Raw genomic sequence first — 27,316 nt, forward strand, 5'->3', positions numbered from 1 at the left:
TGCACTTATCTTTCAGAGCCACACAAGACATAAAGTATTTAAAGGATTTCTTGCATACAAACATTGTCATAAGAATGCTAATTTGAAAAAAGTGACTAGTTATTAGAATTTTTTCAAAAAGGGAATTTTTCATTCTGTTATTGTCTCTCTCTCTCTCAAAAAGTATTGTTTGTTTATATTTCAAATGCTTTTCACAATGAACTCCCCTTCCCCTCACGAGAACAGCAATAAAATCATACAACACTACACAGTTTCTCTCTGGAAAAAAATTAAACTTAGATGTGAAGGCCAGAAATAGCAAAGAAATCTGCCTGGGAAAGCTAATTCAAATCCAAGGGATGATGGGCTATAAAGCTACCTACAGGAATCTGCTCTGGCTCACACAATTCCTTGGTGATATCTTCATATGTTAAAAATACTCACTAGATGACTAATATCTCAACTTTTTCAAACACTTCATTAAATAGATTCTTTGAGGCCAACTGAACTAACTCAAAAATTGTAGGCCTACTCCAGAAAGCTGGTAAACTAAAAGTTAAAATGCAAAACGTAAAAATGTAGTTTAGCTAGTAATGTATAACAGAATTATCCCATACCCTACCCATCCAATAAAGAGAAGCCTTAAAATGATTATATTTAGAGCATGCTTCCTGTCCCCCCAAAAAATCTCATAACATTATGATCCAGACTATAAACATGTAAAGGATTAAAAAACCACTGTATGAACGATTGATCATTTCAGAGCCACTGGCATTTCAAGAAGTAACTCAGGGATCCAGGCATGGATCACAAATAAAGCCCATGACAAAACCCAGCCACGCTGACGACGCGACGGCGGCACGCTCGTACTTTGATGTGCGTCCCTGTATCACAGCCAAGGGCCCAGAACACAGCATGGCTTCTTGAGAAGGCAAACTAGTCCTGAAGTCTGCACATTGTGCTAGAGAGTCCTGTTTGTCAGAAACAAGATTCCTGGAAAACAGCAAACAACCAAAAAACAAGTCTGAGAAGTGCAAACAGCAAGGTCAGCAGATCCAGCTCTGTTCCGCCTCAAAAGTGGATTTGTGTTTTCACAGATAATCAAAAAAATATCGATGAAGCGGCTCAGGAATTCCAGGGACCCCGATTTTTCCCACTACATGTCCAAATTGTGCTTGTGGTAGGTCTCTCCTACCCCTAAAGTTTAAAATATTAATTACATAATATAATTTACCATTAGTTTGGAAGGACATTAACTTTCTCCTTGCCATTTTACAATCCAATAAGAAGCCATGACCCAGAATGATGCGTGGAGTGAACACAGGTAATGACTTTCTCATTGAGAACTTGATTTTACCTTATGTCAGATCTCCTCCTCCATCAGACATACACACATTGACAATCTTTTCTATAATTACAGTTATCCCTTCATATGGAGGGAGCTAACATTACAGCTGCCATTCCCACACCTAATTAAGGATATCATCTTCATTGGCTTGAGATGCCAGGAGAAAGAGTGGCTAAAACCAATGCTATATTCAGACTTCAGACAGCACAGAGGTAAAATGGTACAAATATTTAAAATACCCTTTGCTGCTTTATCATGTTTAAATTTGTATGATGACTAAAGACGTTGCTCTTTTATATATTTCCCAAGCTGTGGTACAAACTAAGAAATAGCAGCAAATTCAGAATTATGGCTGAGAGCCTGTCCCCTGCTCCTTACTCCCTTAATAAACAAATAATATATTTTTCCTTTTCCAGAGGATTCACTTTGAGTAGTTGAATAACAACAATTATTCTAAGGAGGAATTAAAACAATAAGCCCTTTAATCCAGCAGGCTCATTATAGTAATTGCAACAATTACATTAGGATTACAACTTGTTTTTTTCTTCTTAGGAAGACAACAAGGAACCTGTTTTGGAAAGATCCTGTAAATAATTTACCCATGGAAATTTTTCATAGGAACTTATGCCTTTCCATGGGGAAAGCTCATCTGATCCCCAACAAGACCCTGAGACTCTTGTGTAGCTTTTCTTGTGTTTAGCAATGACTCTTCCATTACCCTGAGGTAGAATGATTTCTTCCCAGTAAATCAGAACACGTCAGTTCCTGTGAGCTGCAAAAGCAGGAAATAATCCATGACTTACCATGTAGAAAGAGAAGGATTAAAGCAGTATGCCTTCCCATCAGACATGCTCATGACAGGAATTCCATGCTGAGTCAGCAAGATCTGAGAGACCGTTGCATCACTTCCTGCAAGTCAAATCAGACCAAAGTGTTTCTTTTGGAGTCTTGCCTAAGACTCATAATGGTAAAAAATAGTATCTACCATTTTTCATCAATTATAGCAACTAACAGAAAAAGGTACAATGTTGTTCTCAAGCACTGATAGGAAGGTCAAGACACAAGCTAATGATGGCAAGCACCAGGCTCAGTGCAGTAGCATTAACATCAATTTTGCAAAATACATTATCAATCTTGATGCTGCAATTTATGCAGAAAATGGACTTAATCAGGAACATTCTCCTTACCTCAGGAAAATCTTTAGTGATTCTGCCACATCTTGTGTAACCCAAGAAGCCTTTAGCTTTCTTTTTCCCATTAAGTTAAAATTATAAACCCCAGCATATTTAGAAAAGTGTGCTCTCTAAGAGCACAATATAAATGGGATAGCTGGAGTCTCATTTCCCAGCATATTCCAAGACCCGGGCTTGTGTAAGTAACTTCTAATGATGACATTTGCAAACTGCTAATACAACTGCTTTCTAGCTAGCTTGGATTAGTACTGTATGGATTAAAGCTAAAACAGAAGCTAATGTACTCTAAGACACTGCTTTTCTGATGATTTGTGTCATGCCAGATATTGCAGTGATTGAAACAGAAGATTTTTAAGTAATGAATCAGAAAATAATCAGTTGCTGTTCATCACCGAGACCATAAACATGCAAATTATACAGAGAAATTGCTGTAATAGCAGATTTACATTAAGTACTTATTTTGTGATCTTCACAACAATGAATTTCTACATTCAAAAGCAAGGCAGACTATAAGCAGAATCTCACACAAGTTTGCTACTCACTGATATTGTCATCACTGTTATTTCAAGAACTTCCCTTTACTACACAATAATGAAGGGAAATTATTTGTTTAGGCTTTTTAGGTTGAATAAAATTTCAGCATATTCATAAATGGCACTAAATAGTACAGGTGGGCTCAAAGGTTGGTAATTAAAGGACTTTTTTATTACCTGAAAATATTGTTTGCAAAGACTCATCTCTAACAATGGCTGTCTGCTTGTGAACATCCCTGAAAAAGACAAAAGGACAAGTCTGCAGTCAACAAACAACTGAAAACTCAAAAATATTTAATATTTTAATTTCTTCACTATTCATGACAAAGTCAAGGGTTGGGGAGCTTGTTGAGGATTTTTTTGTTTTGACAGTTTCTTCATCGCTTTGACAAAATTATTTTGGCAAACTCAAACCTCTTATGGCTAGACAGAAGTTAATAGCAGAGAACAACTTTTATGGCTCTTTATCAGGAAACCTCATTACAACAAAGCAAACAGTGAGGATCTAAATAACTCCTTTAGGAGATCTGACTTGCCTGAGACATTAGATTGAATTCAACAACTGCAAATGAGTTACCAGTGTTTTTATCTTGGCATCTTGATAATGGCTGGAGTACTTTAACTCCAAAACTCGTGTGATTCATTGGATAAGTGTGATGGAAGATGAAAGTATCCATACTTTTCTTTCCCACCCCCTCATTTCATTCCACATGCATCACAAGCATTTAAACTAGTGACTTCTAGCTGATTCTTTATCTTCATTCTAGAATGAAGTTCAATATTCTGGACTGTCAGAACAAAAACAGGATCTTGCTGAAAAAGAACCAGCTAACTCTGCATATTCAAAGTGGACTTGTGTTCAGACCTGATGTGGTTCAAGCTCCTGCCTCAACAGCAGTGCAGTGACACAGCTGAAGGTACCTATGAGCATGGCCTGAGGCAGCTGCTGCAGCCAAGGTGGCCCTTACCAAACAGAGAGCGTAGCAGCAGTGGTGAGAGCCATGATGCAGGAACCTGTGCAATGCAGGGTGGAAATGGGTGTATTCAATATTATAGGAGGAAGGAGGCGACGACCACAAGCTGAAAATACTGACAATGTTCGTTTCTCACAGGCCACAGTTACAATCTCACTGGGAGAAAAAAATAACAAATAAACAAGAAACATTTGTGTGTTGACAAATACAAGAAGCATAAAAATAGGCTGAATTCTTAAGCTATCATACAACTCAGATAAATTCCCTAAAAAATAACTATTGCAGCTTTAAGAGAAAATTTTTTGATACCAAGAGGAGAAGTCATAAACTAAACAGACCAAGGGACATAGCTGGAAATATCAGTAAAGCTTTTGGTTATACACAAGCTCTCCCTCAAGGCTGTACTTGTATTTAGCTTTAAAATCTGCTGCTTCTTTTTCAGACCTAGACAGGGCTTAGAAATACACTTTCAGTTGAAACTCTGAAGTTGGAACTAGGCAAAATTGAGAAAAATTAAGAGAAAAAATAGCAAAAGACTCAGGAAAATACTTTGACATAACCAAATATGCCACTTCAAACTTTTCATTCTTTAGTAGTTAGCACTTGAAAACCTGTCACTTAGAATTTAATCAACTTAAATGAAGAAATTTAAAGGAGAAATGTAGAAATACAGGAAAATAGTTGTAACTGGCTAATGCAAATTGTGATGTTTTAAGACTACATAGAGTTAATTCTTGAAGCAAAACCTAAGACTAAGAGTGGTGCACACTTTTACCCATAAATATTTATTACGAAAAGTAACTATAAACTGTACTTTTGTACACCTAAAAATGTCTTCTGGCCTTCAGGACCTCCTTCCTCCAAAAGATGCTCTCTTACCAGCTTCCTGCTGCAGCGAGGATTCGACTGGTGAGGACTGTCTCCCATTCCTTTCCCTCTCGATTACACTTTAACCTGCTCAGCTTTGAGCCCCCCACTGTGGTCATTTCATTCTCCACTTCAAGGTACATTGATGGATCTGAACTTATCTGAAATTCAAAAATTAAAATAATTTTTGGAAGAGGAAAAAAACTACTCAAAAAAGCAGCAACTACTATTAGAACCAAAACAATGCGGTCTTTAAGTATGGCATTCTGTTTAATGTGGGTTCAAAATATACCATGGGACTTCAAAAGAAGCAGAACTCTGGAAATCAGCCTTGCCTAAAACACAAATAATTTCTTTGTATTTGAAGCACAAACACAAGGAAAGTCTGTGCTAGTCTGACTCTGCTTCCTAATTATGGGCACCAGATCAAGTCTGTATGTGCCCAGTCTCCCCACAGTCTTGCAATTGGAACCAGACTACCACAGCCTGAACACACCTAAAAACTGTTTCATAAATATCTAAAACATTACTATTTGCCAGACTGAAGATGCAGAGCACCTCCAGAGGTCTCTCAGAAGAGCCCTGGTTTTATTCCTCAGTGGTGTACTCCCAACACCACTGCAGCAGCCACTCCCCCCAGAGACTCTTATCTCCACCACACACTTTGGCTAACCAGGGGAGGGACTGATGAACCAGAAGTACTCACTCCTCTTTGGAGTTTAGCTGGCTCAGAAGTGCCCTATTTTCAGTTAATTTGCCATTATCTTTGCTCATAAAGACATATTCTTAGAAGCTAAAGCATTACCATCTTGCTTGCTTGAACAAATACATGCATTCAAAGATTAACTCAAAGGATGTGAAAACCTTAGGATATTTAAAAGAAAGCAGGATAATTTTTTTTGTTGTTTTTAAAGTTTTTTCCTTATAGTCCACTTACTTGCAAAGTAAATGATTTCTGTGGGATTGGGGTTGGCAGTTTAAGTGCTAATGCTGGTGCAGAGATGCAAGCAGCATCCTTCTCAGAGGCCAGTGTAGCTGGGGACTGGAAAAAAAATTGCAGAAATAGTTACATTTCTTTATTTAAAAAAGTGAAAATCAAACATATTCTACCAAATAGACTGTTTGAAAATGAATTTTCTTAAAATTCCAAATAATGTCAATTGCAAATATTAGTCTTGTTCCAATTAGTTGTATGAATACAAGTTTTTTAATATAGCTTCTAAGAATCAAAGAAAAACAAAAAAAAACTTGAAGTGGTATCTTTTTTTTTTTTTTTGAAAACGCCCCTATTTTCAGCTGCAACTAATTCATGAAAATTCTGGTGTATTACATTGAAAATCTAAGCTCTAGATACTGAAAACACAGCTATCTATATGCCTGAAAATGATGGAAACTCAAATGCAACTACTTTAGGGTCCTGAGGAAATTTATAGCCATTTAAATCACCATATCTAAGTCACTTTCTTGTTCTTGACCGCTCTACATCATACACCACCAAAAACTGTTGGCATTTCATTTTATTCTATAACAGTCTTTGGCAGGCTAGCATTACTTAGCATGCTGGGACCTTTAATAAGTAGCTACATATCTATATAAAAGATAAACACATTTGCCACACCATGGGCACCTGCTTTTTCTAAGCTTAAATTTTAAAACTAGTAAATTTAAAGGCATGGAAGAGGAATGGCTAAAAATTCTGAGGGACTGATACTCCTTGTGTTTCCCTGAGTTGATGGAACAAGTCAACACAGGACTGACTTTATTAAATGAACTTTGAAAGCCACAATGAATTTTATATATTTCACCTGAACAGTTAAAGTTACTGGTACAAGTCTGGAGTCTTTCCGGGGCCTTCCTTTTTTCTTCTTTTCCACTGTTTCTCCCTCAAGTTCCAGTTTCCGTTTGGGTACACTGAGTGGTTTAACAGCTGGAATCTTCTCCTCACTGTCACTGCTGCTCTCCAGAATATCCTTGGGCTTATTGTCTTTAATTAAATTCTGATCCTTCAGTCTGCAAAAAAAAAGTCTGTAAAAAAAAAGCTGATTCCAAAAGTTGCCATATATCATACACATTGCCTTCCTGCAGATAAGATGATTAGATTTCTTAGCCCTCTTTGAGGATATTTCAAAGCACATAAAGGCAGGAGGAGGAAGCTGAAGAAGTATGACAAGCCCTTTCCAGAAGTACAGTGTACAATATAGATGTAAACCAATCAGACATATTCTCCCCTTTAAAAAAAATTAATCAAACCAGCAGTTAGCCATGGGATAAAGCTGGAAATAGCAACTTTATTTTAGCATTCAGGTCCAATTACCATCAGCTCTTTCACTGAGCTGATACAAATAATTCAGCACTCTAAGAAGAGTAGTTCATCTTTTCCCCTTCAGTGGACATTAGACTTTCTGCTTATTCATGTAGAACTTCAGTCATTCTGTTGTCTGCTCCCAGAAGTTGTTCTGGTCAGTTCTGACTACTGCAAAATGTGTATCTGCAACCCACACATGATTTCATTTCTCCAGCTTCCATTCCAGGAAACATAACTATGGAGTTGGGAGAGACCTTAAAGACCATCTGATTTCAATCCCATGCCAGGAGCAGGGACACCTTCCACCAGACCAGGCTGCTCCAAGCCCCATCCCACCTGGCCTTGAAGACTTCCAGGGATGAGACATCAACATTTTCTCTGGGCAACCTGTTCCAGTGTCTATCACCCTTACAGTAAGGGATTTTTTACTAATCCAAACCTGCCCTCTTTCAGTCTGAAGCCATTCTCCCATGTCCTGTCACTACATGCCCCTGTGAAAAGTCCCTCTCCAGTTCTTTCGCAGCCCCTTTAGGCCCTGGAAGGCTGCAATGAGGTCACCCTGGAGCCTTCTTTTCCCCAGGCTGTACAGCCCCAGCTCTCTCAGCCTCTCTTCCCAACAGAGGTGCTCCAGCCCTCTCATTACCTTTGTGGCCTCCTCTGGACTTGCTCCAACAGGTCCATGTCTCTATATAACTAAATCTAATATAACCAATACAAAGTACAATCCCTGTGAACTCTCTATTATACCCTAAAATAGGTCATTTAATCACACTCTTCCCCTTGCCTCCAATAGCTGGTTATTAACTCACACTGTTTTGCCACTTATTCCTTAACTACTTGGCTTCAGAGAAAATACCTTGCATAGTCCAAACCCTTTTTCTCTGTCATCTGAATTATGCCAAACAATACACTTTAATCCATATTTCAATGACACATTAGAAGCAATTATGAGAGTAATTTAATAAATCTTGCTTCTGCATCACATGGTTAAGCTCTTTATCATAAATATTGATGCATAAAAACAGGTTTTGCTGATAGTAACTGGGGAACTAAATGCTTTTTTGTCAAGATTGTTTTTTTTAATCATTTGTTTTGGTGAAACAGGAATATTTATGCCATAACACTATGTCACAAAATGTTTTCTTTTTTTTTTTTTTTTTTTTTAATCACATGGATCCAAAGCCAAAACCCTTTAACATCAGAGAATCTTCTTTGCATGCCTTCAAGGCATAAAGCTGAAATATAACTGCAGCTATGATGATGGAGAGGTCATCTGCTGACATGTATGGCAATTCATCTTGAAGTAAATCTCTCTTGTACAGAGATGCAGGCTGGCTATTTTTGGCTGGTTTTGTCTTCTAAGGAGTCCAGCTGCACTCAGTGACACTGGCATGTGCACACACAGCCTCTTACAACAATAATTTTAACCTGGAATATCTTGGAGAATCTATATGATACCAAAATGTCAGGGACAGATGTACAAAGGGTAACAGCAGCACAGAATTTACCTATTTGTAGCTGCCCCCTTCCTTCTAATAGTGGAAGAAACACAAGACAACTTCTAGAGTGTCAGCAGTGTGACATCTACACCACAGAGAATTAGTGCTTCAGCTCTAATTACCTGCCTCCCTCCCCAGGCTGTGTCTTACCTGTCCACAACAGTCTGATTTGTGTTTGATACAACAGCAGTCCCTGAGGTGGCTTTGGATCGTTCTGTGAATCGGGAATCAAATGCTTTCATGGGCTCAATCTTGGATGGAGTTGTCAACACAGAGGAAGATGATGCAGAAGGAGCAGCTGAGGCAGAGGTAGCATTTACACTGTCAAGAAAAGAGACAGCAAAATAAGGACTGAAAAATTTAGTACTGGTAAGCTGTATTGCAACTAGCATTCATGATAGTGGCTAGAAAACCTTTCACTCAAATAGATAATCAATTATAATATTCTTTTTCCACTCTTTCATGCATCAGTGTTTTACAGGCTTTGCTTACTCTCAAAAGCTGTCTATGGTACACCTCAGAGCCACATATCTGGATTAAAAGATCCTAATTAATTTACTGTGTATTTTAAATTCAGGAAGGAAATTATACTTTCAGTTGGTACACACTTTTTAACATGATCACAGGGGTGCCTGCTTTTACCCCTTGTTCAGGTTACAATATTATATTTCACTGTTTATCAATCAAACAATTTAGGATGAAACAATTAATGCCGGGTTTAGATTCTGTTGCTGAAAAATCCAACCTGATTATTAGGCCTTTCCAAGCATAACTCTAGGGCAAAGGAATGTGTTTTCCCCACACTAAAGCATTCCAGGGATCTATTATTTCAATAGTTGTTTAAAGATTTTTCAATTCATTCAGAGAATTAATTCAGAGAATGAATGACTCTAAAATAACTGATGCTTGTACAAAAAAGCTGCTAGAAGTACAATTTACAAATAAAAGGATACTTAATAGTTTAATCTGTCAATCATTTCTCATAGTCCATTTTTTCATCTGTGGCCAATTTCAACCAAATTTGATGGAGAAGTAGAGGTTTCAATGACACTACGCTGCTACAAATGCTATAAAAACACACTGAGAGGTCAGTTCAGTGCTACGACTGAGGGAAAAACAAGTAAAATTCAGTTGTTCTGTAATTAATTTGAAAGACACACTGGCCCATCAGCACATGGGCAGTGACAAGTCAATGTCACTGTGCTCTGATGGGGTTGCTATACAGGAAAGAAGGATCACCATTTCTGAAGAGAGGACACAGGTCAGAATTTGATGTAAAATAGGTTTCATTACTTACACTACTGAAACACCTTCTACTATTTACTAATAGCAACCCACTGACCCATAAGCAAGTAATTTTGTTAAAGCATTGGCAATCAGCTGTGTGCTTCATTGCACTGAAGTTCACTGCCAGAACTATGCATATGGATTTATTCATTCCCAATTTATCAGTATTTAAAGTAACCAAACACTAATAAAATCTTGGTGTTTTCAGGAAGGTTAGATTCTTGGGGTTTTTCAGCAAGGAAACCACTTTACTAATTTCTTCATTATAAAACTATAAACAAGAATTAAAAACTAAACAGACTTATGTGAGTGAAAAACAAAACAGCAAATACTGACCCATCTTTATTGGCTGCATCATCTGTTGGTTTTATACTGGCTGCTGTTGGCTCTACAGAAGGCTTTGAAGTATTAAGGGAATTTGCTGCGTTAGAATCTAGTGACAGGAGCTGCTGGTTACTTTGAGAAGACATCATTGAGCCAGACAGAGTTCCAGATATTGGGATGCTATTGAAAAATGCTGTAGAAAAATCCCTAAACAAAAAGACAAGTAACAAATACATTTCTCAAAACCACTTTAAAGATAATTCAAAAATAATAATTTAAGTTAAAATATTTATTCTATTCTTCCTTTTTCCACATGTGGATACTCATATACAACCTAAAAAAAACCCCATTACCTTTTCAGAGTAATCTCTCATGTCCAAAGGATATTAAAGCTGGTACTAATATAGATATGAATCAACAATACATTATAGCATTGATCATCTATAACAGTAAATAATGAGAATTAGCCCAATCTATTAGAAGTGAGATCTTATGGACAAAGAACACTGGTTGAAACTGTATTTCATAAAAAGACATATTTATTTCCAGTAAGTGATTTATGATGCCCTAAGACAGAATGGCAAGCTTGGAACAGGAAAAAACAAAAAAAAAAAAAGATAAGAAGGTAAAGAAGGATTTTATAGATTACATCCAAACATACCCAGTGTCCAGTTGAGCTATGCAGAGAGGTGTGATTCTTCTCCTACCATCTGCTGTTCTCGTTTCAACTTGTTTTTTTAAGAGATTCTGTTGGGAAACACATTTTATCTTCATTTCTGATAAATGGGAAATGCTATTTTAATTTTTTTTCCAACGTGACAAAAACAGATATATTAAAAGAGGTGCCTCAATTAAAAATCTGGTAGCAAATACATTACCGTAAACACAAATTTCCAATTTTCAATCTACCCATCTGTAGAAAAGGCATTTGTGGAGAATGTAATCTGCTCTCCACTTTAGAATCAAGTCTAAAATATTATGCATATCAAATCTTTAATTAAAAGTTGTGTTCTATGTTTATGACAATTAAATAATGCTTTCAACCTCTGTAATTGAGAAACTGAAACACAGTTCAACAGCTTCTCTGTCATTAGTTACTCGTGACCTCTTTTCTGCACACCAAGAATTTTGTACCCATCACAGAAATATCCACAAGCCTGCTTCCACATAGCCTTATTTCTGCTTAAAAGATTTAATTTTTCAACAGGTCCCAGTAAATGACCTGTTAAGTTGATCTGCTGGGCCGTACACAGGCTGAAAGGCCATTCAACACAAATAAGGGCATAGAAACTGGTTCTTTCCTAAGAGTTTGGTATTTAGTGACTCAGTATTTGACAGTGCCCAAGAGCACCTACCTTTCTGATGTCCTCCAGACTCTCCCCATTAACCATGCTTGCCACTTTGGGAGCTGTGGCATTGCCAGAGCCTTCCCGAATTGAGGCGTTCTTCTGATCCCCCTGCTGCTGCTGTCTCTGCTGGTACTTGAGCATCTCTGGATTCTCAATAATGGTGGTGGACAACTGAGCTTCAGTCATGATAGCCAGGCTTTTGCCATAGGTGGACTGGTGAATGTTGCTCTGGGGGCATAAAAGATTTGAGTGACCATAACATCACTGATTATAATACATGGGAATCACACAAATCTAATAGAATCCATAAGATGCCCCCTGTAGCATTTATACACCAGATTTCTTTCTTTGTGTTTTCAACTAACACTAAATTAATATGTAAAATAAATGAAATTCAAAGCTCTAGTTGCTAATAGCAATGAGAGGCAAAACAGCCAAGAGCAATCAGTTTAAAAAGACTTACACATAAGCAAGTGAAAGAGTAATTTTATAGTGCTTTGAAGCACTCACTTCTTGTTTCCTTGGCCAAATAATTATTTCAGATGTATAATGATGTGTAAGCAAATGGATGTTTTCCAAATGCTGTCTTTCCAAAACAGAAACTAATACTGCACATTCAATTCTTGACTACTTCTTTTTAATTATTTGAAAAGCAGACAAGAGCAACACATTTTCTATAATATGAAAATCAGTTACTACATACTTCTATAAACAGGTCAGTATTTTATTGAATCAATACATCCCTGAAATATGATCAAAGGTTCTCTGAGTCTTTACTGTACCTTTTCCTCCTCGCTGAGTGGATCCCCAAGTTCATCCTGGGAAAAGTCCAAAAATGCCACTGATCCATCCATGGAACACACCAGGATACCAAGTCCATTGAGGGTCCTGAGGGAGATAAAGGTCCAACTTTGTTTTTAATCTCTTTCATTCATGCACAGATGATGGAATGTTCAATAAAATCTGATGGATTGTTCAATAAAAAATTCAGCTTAAGATTTATTATCAGAGCAATAACTCATGGAACAAAGAAGTGGGACAGTGAAGAGACAGGATGACAGGCAGCAGAGTCCCTGTGCCAATGCTCCTTTGCAGACCACACAAGGATGGGGGCACTGGGACAAGACACCTGCCCATGGCATGAGCAGCACCATGAAAACTTTCCTGAAGGGGTAAACCCGAGTAGTGTTCACAGTGAACAATGAGTGGAAATTATAAATGCATTTTCTTCAATAGATGAGCAAAATTTTTGTGCTAATGGAAGTGGGTGAAGAAATGGGCCCTCAGCTGACAAACAGGACAAAAATCTTGGTACTTGGCAAGAACACAGGTTTGACTTTTTTACTGTTCAATTATTTGGGTATTTAAGCAAACTGCACATGTGGGGATACATAGTAACCCTCCTCTGGAGGTCAGGTTTTCTTAGCAAAAAGAGAGAGGAGAAATTATCTATCTTATCAGAATTATAATCTTGCATATGTAGTCTATTATGGCACATTTGAAAAAATACCTGAATTTTGACATCTACCCCAGACACTTTTAAGTACAGAGCTCACAGAGATGGTGACACTGTGGCTTACAGAAGGGAAGAGAAAAGGAAACCTGGCACAACTCTGAAGTCCTAACCAAGTTATTAAAAATCCATTACAAGTACCACAGCTCAGGGCATTTGGAAATCCCTATCTTTGTGGCAGCTGGTGCCCTGACAGCATCACATCCAGAGAAATCAACCTCAGCACCATGAAACAAGGTACACCAACAGTACTCCAAGTTAGTAAAATCATGTTGAAAGTTTTCTGTTTGCTTAGCAGAGAAAATGGCTGAGCTCCTATTGACCTCTGGATCAAGCAATTGTTTTGTGAAAACAATCACCCACAGATATTATGTTGATGGATCCAAGTCTAAAATTCTAAAACAGAAATCATATAGACATAACAATATAATAGTACCACGCTTCTCAGAATTTACTCAGTCTGTTTTCAGAATGGAGCACATTACTGGGAACACTCCATATTACTGACATTTTACCCATCCGTTTCAATTTGTAAACAGGATATAAAATATCATGCTGCCTGATGATCCTTTGTCTCTCAAATACCCACAAAACCATTTCCTCAGAAACTGCAAAATGTTAACCAGCTATTACTCCCAATAACTTCATGCCATGAAAAATGTGCAAATTGCAGATGGAGAAATAAAAAACACTACAGGAAAACTAAACTATTCAAAGCTATTGCACTCTAACAATAGCAGCACTTCTCATTAAATATTCCACTTTCTGGCTTTCTAGCCTTAATCTGTTAATGAAAGAAAAATGTTTTGGTTTTGAAAGCTTTTTATTGCGGCTCACTGAGCTTCATGGCAAAATCCACATGTCACATAGAGACCAAAAAGTTACACAGTTTTAAGCTTTAAAATCCACAGCATAAACCCACCAAGAGGTTGTTGTAATTATTAAGGGAGAATTTCAGAAGTGAGGAAGTGATAGAATTAAGACAAACTATGTCAGAGAATCACAACAAGTAGAAACTCAATCCACAGCTATTTTACTGTGTCATGTTCTAAATACATTGCTATTTGTTCAGCTAATAATCTCAAGTGACCATTTGCTAGTTGCTCTTATTACTACCAAAGATGCTGCAGCAGAAACAAAACCTTCAGTAACCAATTACTTGTGTCCCAACAACCAAAATCTGTACTGTTTTAAGGCATTTCCAGCTAATAAGTACACCTAAAGTTGATAACAATGGTTTGGCTTCTATAACAAACAGCAGAAATCAACTTACCAGGAGATGTCCATGATTGACTTGTCAAATAGCTCATGTATGACAACTAAAGGTCGCTTCAGACACGTTAGCTTAAGAAAACAAGAGAGAACATTCAGAAATTCTACACTACCACAGATAGCACCACATTAACACTCTCCCAGAGCCTCACAATATGCACCAAACAAGGTCTGGCCAGGTAACAGCTGCATGCCTGGTGGTGTAGCTGAAGCACCATGTCACCTGTTCCACTGTTGGGACAGAAAACCTCTGGAGAAGAACAGCTGACATTCAATTCTCCTTTCTGAAACACAGACTGAATTTTTAAATCAACCTTGCCTTTACACCACAGTCACAAAACACTCTCTGCCACTCCAAAAGCAATTCCACAGATGCAAAAGACAGCTTCTATTCTAAGCTGTCCTGAGATAAGGATGCTGCAAACTGCCAGCACAAGACGACAGAAAACAGATTAGGTTTCCATGTCCTCACTCAGACTACTTGTCTGAGAAAGTGAAACCCATCAAGAGCAAAGGGAATTTGACTCACAATTACTCTTCAAAAGGATTCCTCTGCACTCAGGAACCAGCTTAATAATAAAGAACTGAATATGAAAACTCCAATAACCTGCTCTAAATTAGACATTCTAATCTCTTTAATGTCAAACCAATGGACTTAATATCTCTAAGTGTATAGTACAGCTGAAATGAACTAGAGGTTGATATGGCCAAGGAAATTTTATGCTCACAGGTTCACAATGCACTGTCATCTTCAGTAGTTGTTTATGCTTCCATAGCTCTGTGCTCTTTATATGTTTATTAAGCTACTCAGAGCAAAGACAACCTATAACTGCATTCTGTACTACCTTCTGTAACCTCAACAGCCACTCCAAATGAAATCTCCATAATATAAATAGAAAGTAAAATATACTGAGTGATACTTTGACATGGGTATGCACTGGTAGCCATTACCAGAAACAGATTTAGTTATGCATCCAGAGATTGATGGATAAATCACACTGGAAGCTATAAATAGTAGATTGCAGTTAGCAATTGGTGTGTTTGGCACAAGTTCTCATCACAAAGCTTTACAAATCAGTTAAATTGATCCCCTGTATTTTCCAGTTGCATTTTAAAATGTCAAAATAGCTACTCTTCTCTTAGCCAGAACACAAATTTTAGTGTAGATTTTAAAGTAAAACCCAAACTAGATTTCAAAATCTTGAAAGAATATTTAAAAAGCTAATTCACTTTCACATCCCTTTCCTTTACAAAAACAGAAGACAAATAAAAGGAAGAAAATAAGGTTGCATTCATTAACTGAGGCAAAATGTTTTATCCACTAAGAGGCACACTCTGCTACTGGCTTCTAACTGCTCTTGCCTCTACAGAAATGAACTAACACCAATCCACCTTCTTACCACCCAGCTAAACCTTTAACAAGAAGACAAAAAAAAAAAACCCTAAACATGAAGCTAAATATAAGACCTAATGCTGAACATGTAACCTTTGTCTAAACCCCCAAGTTATCCAATGACCATGTTAGTTCAAAGGCAGCAAAGAAGACACTTACCCAGACAGAAAGAGATCGATCTTTGCTACCAACAGCACAACAGCAGTAGGGACAACTTGACTTGGTGGAGCTCCCATTCTTTTGTTTCTTTTTGAAGATTTTTGGATTGAATTTCTGAACAAATGAGATTCCCAAATTTTATCACAGTAATTACATTTCAGCAGAAGATCTGCTTTCTAAGTAAATTTTCCACTTAAGAGTGAAAGAACATTTCATAGAAGTCCTGAACCAGACTCTATAAGAGAACTGACAAAAGCTGCAGAGGCTTTCTTAAGGGGTTTTCTGAATGCCTTCACAGGAAAGACAAACAATATTAATTTTACTAGGGATCAGAAACCCACTAGAAACCTAGATAATTTTAATCAAGTCACTGAACAGCCAACAAAGCTGATGTTTGACATTCCTAACATGCTCCTGTATTCCCCTTTGTCTCATTCATCTACACCCAGTTCTCTTATCACAACAGCCACCTTATTGCTTCCAACATGTGAAGCTGACATTTTTAAATCACCATCATGCATTTGCTTTACTAATGTTGACATCCATCTTCACCTCTTGTCCCATTTACACGTAAAATTATCAAAAAGCAACAGGTTTTAACTTCAGGGATAAATTATTACTATCACTCACTCACCACTACTGTAACTGCCTTCCGGTGCCCTACAAAATCCATGTTGGTTTTCCATCCATCCCTCTCAATGATCTGAGCAGTGGGTCCAGAATTATTCATAGCATGAGCAGAAACAAGATAGTGACCATCAGGCGACCAGCTAAGGCGCAACACATGAGTTGTCCCTCCACACTGACCAAAAAAAAAAACATACCAGAGCTTTAAAAGTGTTTGGCAAACAAAGGGGTTGTAAGACAAACTTTTCAGATTTAGGGACTATGATTACAAAGTATCCTGAGAATATAAAAGAATGACCTCACACACAATTCTCAGCATTTGGCCATGTTTACACAGGTGATGTAGTGTAACTTAAGAAACCCTATCAAAAAGCGGGGGGAAAGGAACTCAGAGAACTTTTCTAAAGGAAAGACAAATATTACATCTTTTTGGATACTGTTTCCTCAGTAGTTATCACCCTCCTAGTTAGTAACAGGGCTGCAACACAACAACCACTACTGATGAGACTTCAGCTTGCCACATCAGCTCCCACCTGAGTTGAAGCAGACAAGGTCTATTACAAAGAGCAACTGCACTAATCACAATACCCTCAGATCAATGCAGAACACTCCACTCACCAAGTACCATCTTCTGTCCCCAGGAACTTGATCTTTTCATCAAAGTCATCACCTAACAGCCCTAAGATGCCAGACCAAAGACCCCTCCTAAGTACTTATTTCTGATAGTGGCCAACAGAAGGTGCATAGGGAAGAATGTCAGACTATTGTGATCAGTGTGCAAACACTTCCCCAGAATAACCACTAAATTTTCAGAAGTTTACTTAATTGTTTATATAACTCATGTAAACTTTTCATATCCACAATAACAAATGACAATAAGAGTCTCTAGTCAATCATAATTTTATGAGAAAGTAATTCTTTTTTATCCCTCTTTTGTAGCTGATATTTGAGAGCTTTATTTGATGCAGCACTGTTTAATTCATGCTTGTGCAGAATCAGAGTTATTCTTCCAGTTTTCATTCATTCTAAGGGAATTCACTTTGAGCAGTCACACATTCTGAAGTACCTCATCAAAGGGTTTTGTGATGCTGGTTTCCAGCTGCCAGTCCATGGTCCGCCACACCTTTAAACTTCGATCATCAGCCTGAGAGGCAATGTATTTTCCAACAGGATCCCAGGTCAGCCCTTTCACCAAGCCAGAATGCCCCTTCAAAGTGGCAAGAATTTCTGTGCACACAGAAAGTGAGAATAGAGAGTAGTTACCCTATGTCCTTCAGGGCAGAGTGCTGAGAAAATTTACAACATCTTTTTGGAACAGCATATTAAGTATAACCTCCTTTAGTATAGAAACAACCTATCAACCAAATTGAAACCTGTACTTAAGAAAAAACTGATATAAAAGAAGTGGTAAGGAGAATTCCAGCTGGAATAAGAGGTGCAAAACTTTTTAGAAGACAGGTCAGAGCAGTAGAGTCTCAGCGCTTCAGAGTAGCACTCTGAAGCTGTGGAAAGCAGCACCTGAACTGGAATTTCAGTTAAGCATTCACCCTTTCCTTCACACCCAAAGATTATCACAACTAATCCAGTTTTGTGCAGCAAGTGTGAATCAAGTCAACAGACTCAACAGACACACAAGGCTGGCAGACCTGGTAACCTACTTTCAGTCACACTCTCGCTTATCAGCCTGTGGGAGGAAAGGCTGAGAGGGTGCACAGCTTCAAAGTCTAAAAACTCTGGTATCAGTATTGGATGCCAGCTTAAAATAAATGGCATGTAAACAAACACAAGCAATCATGACTTTCTGTAAAATTAGCAGCACAACCTGAATGCAGCTGCTGTCTGCAGCAGTGTGGAATCCCCTGCTCACTGCCATCCAAACCTGGAAAAGGGACTGACCTGCCAGACTGCAGATGTGTCACCCCAGAAGACAGACAACCCAATCCTTCCTCGAGATTTGAAGAGTCAGTGAAATACACCCAAGGAGGGAAGACTTAGTCACAAAGCTTTACATGCTGGCACATCTTTAGAGCTCTCACCTGGGAATTTGACAGCATTCCAGATGACAACAGTGTTATCAACACTACAGGATGCCAGCCAGGCATCATGTGGAGACCATGCTACATCCATCACATCTGTTTGGGAAAAGGAAGTTTCCATTTAAGAGATTGATGGTAATCAGAAAATCAGATATTTTTCTTCTTAAAAAACATTTATATTCTTTGGTTTGCAAAAACATAGTCTGTTGCCAATCAGATTATTCACTGCTAGTGTGAACATTTAATTAAAAGACACAGTTTAGCTTCCTTTATTCAGATTCACTTTTAAGCTAGAAAATAACAAAATGTAAGTTTCTTAGCTGTTAATTTTTCTCCTACATACCATACTTGCCAGAATTTACTTGTATGAAAATTGTATTTCATTTTAAAATATTCTTTTTCATTTTCATTGTTGCTCTTAAAATTAATTACTGACTTGCCACAAAATATATATATTTCAAACAAGAAAATATGATGCTGAAAAACATTTTTTTTCCAAATACATGCAAATTATGTTCATTCAACACCTTGAAACTTACCCCCTGAATGGCTTCTGAGAATCGACACACACCTCCACTGCTCAACATTAGTAAGTTTGCTACTAGAACCAAACACAGTGCTAGGTCCAATGTACCTAATTAAAATAGAAACAGTTATAAGAGGAACCAACACAAACTCTTCATTTTTTTAAAAGAAAATCAGCTGCACAGTACACTTGTATTTCATAGTTGGTTATTCCTAAGATACAGAAGGGGGAAAAAAAAGCATTTTTGTAGAAAGAGTAATTCCAATTATTAAAAAATTAGCTTCAATAAAATGTAGAATTTCTATAGATAGCATAAAATGGTAACATTAAAGTGACTCTTCAAGTCTCACCAGGAAGGTTTCTTCAAGGACAGAAGAAAATGTCTCAGCTCCTCCAGAGGAGAGAGACTCCCCAGGCAGACACCCTGCAGCCCAAAGGACAGCAGGCCACATCTCCAACACCACTGCCGTGTCCCAGCTCTTTCCACACCAGGTGGAGCACTGAGCTTAGCAAAGGGCAGCACAGGGAGGAAGCACTAAGATGTCACAGAGTAACCTCCTTGAAATGCAATACAGAGCTGAAGGAAGAACCATGCTTACGCAGCTCGCTTCCACACCATAATCAGCTTGTCGTCTCCCCCCGAAGCCAAGTACACGCCGTTGTTTGACCATCGCACACAGTTCACACAAGCTGAAATGGAGAAAGGAAAGTTTGCAAGATGAAATTTGTGAATAAGTGGTTTTGGACTGCAGACAGGATTTATATTACAAATAAGCAAAACTTGTCAGGAGACATATAGAATTTAAGGGGGCTTTTCCCACTCAAAGCAGTTACTCTGTCTGCTTTAGATAAATGAATTGGTACTTATCTTTCAGCAGCAGTTGAGGAATTTCTTACTTTAAAAACTCTATTCCTTATCTAAAAAAGCTTCACCAAAAAAGACTTGAAGGAAGAAAGATGATTATTCCCCTAATGAAGGAAACTTATTCTGGTAAATAAAGAGGGATTAAGAGGGCAAAGAAGGAAAGGAATATTTTGAAGAAAAGAAGGGACAACTTGTCAAGTGACCCTACTAATTCCAAATGCAATGATTTATAATGTAATAAATTTAATAATTTGTAACTATAACCAATATACTTCATATGACATATCTTTTACATTTACTTCTGTCCTTTCCTTCAGAGCTCTACAGTTTCTCAGAATGTTCATTGTCAAATACTTTAATGGCCACAGCTGATAAAAGCTTATAGGCAGGAGATTTCCAAAGGTATCTGTAGTCCTCTGCACGTTTCCTCACATTTTAACAGCATTTTTCTGCTGAATATCTTGAAAAGTATACAGCCAAAGTATGAGACCACTCTGCTGTATTTTATTAATTCTTCACCACTGGACAGGCATTATTTTTGTAATTACAGACATGTAAGTCTTAAGCTTTGGCAAATTACCAATAGTCAGCAATGAAGAAACCCAACCAACCAACTTTGTTACCTAAGTGATTGTCCATCTGACAAAGCATCTTGGGGATATTTTCATTCTTTTCATCTTCCTCTTTCAGGACAGGAGCCATATTCCAGATCACAACTTTACCAGAATCCTGACCTGTAAGACACCAAAAAGCTCCCTCTTCTAAATACATCCAAAAAATCTTTTCAAATCAATCTCAGTTCCAGAACAGATGTGAAAATGTAGGCATTACTGCAGTGGGGACTTTGGAGATATCTGGATACAGAAGTTGCTTTGATATAATTAGACCTATTCAGAAGTGCTTTATTTTTCTTGAAGCTATTAAAGATAAATTTATACAACTTTGTACAAAAGTCATACTGTACATAACTTATACCAACTATAAGGACAACTATTTGTAATAAAATTGTATTTTAAAAGAGAAAAGATACATATTTCAAATACTAAATTACAATTATTGTAGCCAACATAAAATTATTCACTATTGTGAACCAAGTAATATTTTTGTATCTATTTCTTAAACTATTCTATTTATATAATTGGATTTTTCTGTTCCAATAGCTCTACTATTTAGCAACTGAAAAAGCTCAACTGCACATCCAGTTCCTCTTCAAATTAAAAGGAAATTTGGCCCACATGGTCACAACTCAATCACTGATAGCAGCTACTATCTCAATGACATCTAAGGGGATGAGGACATGAGAACATGTAACCCTGTCTTCTGCAGGGGCAGCAGCACTTCCCAATACATTTTCATAGCTTACATAATTATCTGCTTCTTAGAGATAAAAGTGATGTCTTTTTAAAAGGGTCAAACCAATTCAAGTGCTCTGAAGGCACAAGATTATTATTATTATTATTACCCAAAACTCTGCCTTTTACCATTTTACCAGTACACAGACTTACCTTGTCCTCCTGTTGCAAACTTGGTCCCATCTGGGTGAATGTCCACTGAAAATATTGGCTTTCCTGGAATTAGAGAACAAACAGCAACATACTGAATTGCTTTACACTCAAGGGAATGCAGTAACACCAGAAATACCATAACTCTTCTGCTGGCAAGTGACTTTCTTCTAAAGTCTCGAATTGTAAGAATTACAGCTGACCACAAGAGCTGAGAGCAGCTTGCTGACAGAAATGGCAGCCTATTAAAAACCTGTATGGAAGTTATCATGCCACAAAAACCAGCAATAACCAGGGACACTTAATCCAGCAGGATATGCCAAATACCTCAAAGCAAAGTAATACCACAAAGCAAGTGCCAGCAAGGCAAAACAGCATTTGAGTATGGAATTTCTTCCAGGTTTCTACAGTTCATTAGCTGATGACCTGAAGCAAGTCTTCTTTTGGCTTCTGTTTTTGTTTTTTAAAAATCCTTCCCAATCTCAAGCTGCATCTGTTGGTCACACAATTACCTGTCTCAAATTTCAATTCTCTTAACAAAACTCTTCTACCCAAAGACTACTTTTGATTTTATGGCTTCCATATAGAAAAAGGAGGACTAACCAACAATAGTATTACTCTGATATCCTTCAATTCTCTATATACTCCATCTTTCAGAAGAAAGCTAATGATTTTACTAGAATATAAACTCTGTAACAATGTAGCTGGGAACAGCTTTGGAAACCAGAAAGCTCTCACTTCCAACCTGTTCTGCTCCAACCACTGGCTCATATTCACTCTGTATATGTTCATAGTTGTTTTAACCTTTGCAGAGGAAAAGGAAGAGGGGAGCAGCAAGCTTCCTGCCTTTCACTGATGCTCCACTAAGGATTATTTGAAAGAACGCGCATGCGATTTCCACATCCAAAGAATTCCTGGCAGCACTTCCAACCCTTTCAAACTGGAATGCCTCTGCAAGCAAGATCACATATATGCCACTACAAAATAAGGCAATTTATCAAACAGCCAAAAGTACTAGTACCCACACACTACGATTACTTGATAAATTTCCCATGAGTGTCAATCTTGTATTACATCTTCATGAGATGTTAAGACATAAATGATAAAACCTGGAGATCTTGTCCAATAGCAAATTTTATGTCCAACTGTAGCAACTGAAACCTTGATGCTAAACTCCTAATAAAATCCTCATCCAAATACCCACTATTTCTTACTTTTCAAGGGATACACATTTGGCTTAATTTTGACTTTTGTATCCTTTATGTTGACTTGTTTTAAGGATTGTTTTATTTGGATTTATATTGCAAGTCTGACATGTGACTTCCCTGAAAATTTTTACAGGCAGCCAAGCAGACCTTAAGCACAGAAAGATGGCACTCAACTTACATTCCTTCCAAGTCCTTTAGACCACATAGCACACATGAGCTGAGACACACATGAGCTGTGGTTTCTCTTCAGCTTGTTGTGCCTGATTCTCGCTTTTACTCTATTAACTCAAATGCAACACTCAGGGCTAAGCTGAATATTTAGAGAAGCACAAACAAGAAACAAACATTTATTTTACCCTTTCCAAAATGTGGAAGGTTCCTTATATTAAACCAGTTCATCATTTGAGACAGTTGAGCCCACTGAAACTTAGTGAAAAGGCCATTCTGGAGACTTAGATGTGAAAGAGGTGACATTTTCAATTTGCATCAAGGCTTGGGCAAGAAGAGCTCATATACTCTGGTATTTGCCATTAGATGTGTAGGGGAGAGTAGGCAGCCAGCTATCAAAGGCCTTTGAATTCCAATAACCTGGCTCATTTTGCCTCTGTATCATTGGCACCAAGAGAAAACTTTCCCAGCAAATCAGAAAGAACAGCAACCTGGCCATTCCAGCATTACTATTCAGGCAAAGTAGATATGCTACACATTCCAAAAAATTGTCATTGCACTCATTGCTTTGCAAAAATTACTGACATGATACAATTTTCCTTTCTTTTACTGCATGCCTAAAACTACCACAGCCTCTCCAATTTCTGCCCTAAGAGGACAACTCTACAAAAGCAGTAATATCAGCCCTCTCCCTTCTCCTGGGCAAAGATTTTTCACAGATCCACTGATGGGGTTGAAGAAACTCTGCAAATTACTTTGCTTAGAGAGCCTGAGGTAACTTAGCTACAAATTCTCCATAAAAACTTAAAATTAGCCACACCGGGGAAAATGTCCACCAAGCCCAGTACTCTGTGCTCAGAAACCAGCACTAGATAAGTCCCTAAGGATCTGTACAATGGTAAGCACACAATGCTTCTTCCTAACATAACCTTCCAATGCCAAAGAAATTACACTTCTGACTTCTTGAATCAGGGGCCCTCAATAGACTTTCTTCCATAAATTCAATCCATTTCTCAGATCTACAATTCAACAACCCCTACACAAAGAGATCCACTGCTCAGCCATGGCTCTGTGAGGAACCTCCTACTCCATGGATCTGTACCAGCTATTTGCTACTTTAACACAATTAATTCTTCTAGAGAAGGGCAGTGAATGGAAATCACTCAACACTGATACCTTTTCTGCCACTCCTAACTGTGTTCATGATGTTCCCAGCCCAATGACCCCACTGCTTGCCCAGAGTCCTACTCTACTCAACTGTTCCTTGTACAAAGGACATCACACTTCTGCTCATTTTGGTCACTCCAAGCCACTTCAGTTCTCCTCTATTTTATGACATGAATGGAATTGGCATTGATGACCATGTGTTCAAACACAAATTATCCATATATTTACATAGCAGGATAACATTTTATGTTTTTCCTAGCATAAATTTGGGGTTCAACCAAATAAGCACTGAGTAAATTTTCATAAATGGTTATAATCCTAAAAATACACACCTCAGTGAAAGTTGTCAGGTCACAGGGCATTATTTTATATGTGAAGTTTAAAGAGGGTATGGACTTTGCACCCAGGAAAGGCAGCAGTAATAAATGAAGCCCTGGACAACAAAGTTTCCTACATAGCTCAACTGTGATCCAGGAAGTGATCTTATACCACAGGTAACTAAAGATACACAATGATCTGCTCAGTACCCAATGTCCAATTACAAATAAAATAAAATAAAATAAAATTAAATTAAATTAAATTAAATTAAAATAAAATAAAATAAAACTAAGAACAGATGAAGTGGTCACATTGCCAGGCCTTTCCTCCAGGGTACCACTATCAAGACAATGCCATCTACAGGGCTGGATAACTGCAACAGGTTAAAGCTATAAGACTCGTTCCATGCTACTTGTGGTTTACAAATTGAGCACAGATACTGGGTTTTTCTTCACTTCCTTCAATTTCTCAAAATAATGAAGAAGAAGCCATTATTTGATAGCAATCACCTTCTTCCCCAGGTCCATGTCTTTATCAGATTATGTTGTTAGTTCCTGCTGAAACAAACCAAAAGATACATGGTCTCTGCTTCAAAGTGACTGAAGCTTTCTCATGCTCCTAATTGGAGATGTGCTGAGTTTCCCAACAGTAAGGATGCACCAAAACAAAATGTGATATTTAAGCAGCAACACTAAAATCTAACACAGATTATCTTTAAGACATTCTGACCTCTTGCAATAATTTCTAAAAAAAGATAAGCTTAAATTATTGAAGCTCCCAGAATCACATTGCAGGAGGAGGCAAACCAGGTTCATTAAAAACAGAACACCTTATGATATACCAGATGTCCTGTGGGCTTATTTGTTTAAAGGACCCAAATATACATTATGTACTTAAAGAAATACTGATAATGAAACAAGCTTGGAACAAAACGATCTAAGTAAGATAACTGAAACCCAAGGAGAAGGTCCCATCCTAAAAAAAAATACTCCCGTGAAGCATAAAAGCAATTTTAAATATTGCATCATTTTTGTTTGTTGTTTAACTTTATACAATAATCAATTAAACATAAGAACAATTTTAGCTGAATTTCTGCCTCAAAATGAATGGATTTCTATTCAATCTGCTTCCAGCCCATCTCATATATAACATTCAACGTGACTCACAAATCAATTCAAATATTTACATTCCACCATTACAGCTTGGAGAGATAAACTCCATGCCTATATTTAAACAAAAGCAGGCTCCAGTTTCCACAAGTTGTTATACATGAGCAGCACCTTGGGGCTTGCAAGGGTTTCTTGGAACAGCAAGGGACTTCCTTTCCCACAGGAATCAGTGTTTGCCTGCCTGAGTTGTCTTGAAGCACCTGGGCTCTCAAAACCCTGAGTGCTGAGTATGTACAGGCAGCTGCTGGATGCATGATGCATCTGTACAGAGGGACTGAATGCAACACTGGGACAGAGAAGCCAATCCCACCACTTGTATCTTACAGTCATCTGTTCTCACCCCTTCCACTAGACTGCACTTTTGAATATTCTTCCTTGCTCTAAGTCAAAGACACATGGAAGAGAAGAACACAATGAGAATTTAATGCAAAATCTAATAAACCCACATTAAGTACATGAAAAGCTCATAGAAAATGTATCTGAGCAAGAAATAATTCCAATAAGCACTCAGAAAAAGTGACATTAACAACTCCAAGGCAAAAACCTGTAGAGCCAAAATGTGCTGAAGTGCTTTTACCATAAGCATGCAGCATCTCAGCTGTGCAGCACACAATTCCCAGGTGTGCTGGATTTCCTGGCTATAACACTCACTTCTAGTGTCTGTTATCTCTGGAGAATGTATGCCTGGAAGCATCATTCTAGTCCATTCAGTAAAACAAAACTCCCAAAATGGAGTGGGAAGAGGAAAAGGCTGAAATGACCAGCTGGATCTGCTGTGTGGAAGAGCCACCCCTGATACAAACAAGAACAGGGAGGCAGCCCCATGTGCCTGTGCAGAAATCAAAGGAATAAGAATTATCACAGAGTCTGCAGCACACCGAGTGTAAATTCTCTTCACCCTGTTTCTGGAGAGTTTTCAGAGCCAAGAGGAAGGCCCATGAGGAGTGATGGACTCCTGACATACAGCCTGGAGGATCTGGAACCCAGGCATGTTAGAAGAGGCTGACTAAACTCACCGGTTTTTATCCTGCACTCCCTGCCCCAAGGACAGCAATGTGTGACTGTCTCACAGTCCTGCACTCTCCTGCAGCCCTGAGAGCACCTCACAAATGGAGCTGTGGCCAGTGTCTGGTTTTTTTATGATGAACTGCCTTGGCTAAACTCATGCCAAAAGGTCAGTGGCAGAAATGGGAGTGAAACCCAGGACCATCGAGGCCCTGTGTAGTGCACTATCCATCATCACAGGAAGCCCTGCTTGGCTGAAGCCTGTGCTCTGCAATGGTTGGATGTTTTCTAAATTGCTACAGATTTCAAATACATACCCATATAAAAAGATGCACCCATTAAAAAAATAAGGAAAGAAGTTACATCTCTGTGATCTCCAAGGATTTAGGCTGAAAGGTTTTATTCAGCTGCTCCTGTGCTCCTACTGAAGAAACGCAGAGGCACAGGACAGTCTAACCACAGGCAGCCAGAGATGAAGATGTAAATGCTACATTTGTTTAGAGTAACCAAGCAGAAATGTAAAAAAACATCTCAAATCAAGCACTTCCACATTTTTTTCAGTTCACTACAACCTTTGGTACAAGGTTGAGTCCATCTGCTGGCTATAGAGTCCCTGGAGAGCAGGCCAAGTAAAGATGCAACACAAATGGCAACTCAAGGCTTAAATTGTTATTAACATTTGCAGCATGAGCACAAAGAACACAACACATGCAGAAAGGCAATTGTAAAG

At 38.0% G+C, this 27,316-nt stretch overlaps 1 protein-coding gene across 2 annotated transcripts in view; it reads right to left on the bottom strand.

The window, feature by feature from the left end:
• HIRA (histone cell cycle regulator) overlaps positions 1-27,316 on the bottom strand; it is a 31,544-nt gene that overhangs the window by 2,932 nt on the left and 1,296 nt on the right. Inside the window, exons 2-22 of one of the 2 annotated variants that reach the window (XM_021549858.4) lie at positions 21,555-21,617; positions 20,673-20,783; positions 19,784-19,874; positions 19,198-19,292; positions 18,659-18,754; positions 17,689-17,849; positions 16,630-16,797; positions 15,996-16,109; positions 14,445-14,515; positions 12,441-12,546; positions 11,665-11,886; positions 10,971-11,056; positions 10,322-10,516; positions 8,849-9,019; positions 6,700-6,919; positions 5,832-5,936; positions 4,907-5,055; positions 4,022-4,183; positions 3,231-3,289; positions 2,131-2,236; positions 850-972 (exon numbers count right to left, since the gene is read on the bottom strand). In XM_021549858.4, coding sequence (XP_021405533.3) covers positions 850-972; positions 2,131-2,236; positions 3,231-3,289; positions 4,022-4,183; positions 4,907-5,055; positions 5,832-5,936; positions 6,700-6,919; positions 8,849-9,019; positions 10,322-10,516; positions 10,971-11,056; positions 11,665-11,886; positions 12,441-12,546; positions 14,445-14,515; positions 15,996-16,109; positions 16,630-16,797; positions 17,689-17,849; positions 18,659-18,754; positions 19,198-19,292; positions 19,784-19,874; positions 20,673-20,783; positions 21,555-21,617 — 2,674 coding nt within the window. The remainder of the gene's footprint in view (positions 1-849; positions 973-2,130; positions 2,237-3,230; positions 3,290-4,021; positions 4,184-4,906; positions 5,056-5,831; positions 5,937-6,699; positions 6,920-8,848; positions 9,020-10,321; positions 10,517-10,970; positions 11,057-11,664; positions 11,887-12,440; positions 12,547-14,444; positions 14,516-15,995; positions 16,110-16,629; positions 16,798-17,688; positions 17,850-18,658; positions 18,755-19,197; positions 19,293-19,783; positions 19,875-20,672; positions 20,784-21,554; positions 21,618-27,316) is intronic. The other variant, XM_021549859.4, reaches the window with a different exon arrangement.

Source organism: Lonchura striata, chromosome 15 (assembly GCF_050655825.1).
Source record: "Lonchura striata isolate lonStrDom1 chromosome 15, ASM5065582v1, whole genome shotgun sequence".
NCBI lineage: Eukaryota > Metazoa > Chordata > Aves > Passeriformes > Estrildidae > Lonchura > Lonchura striata.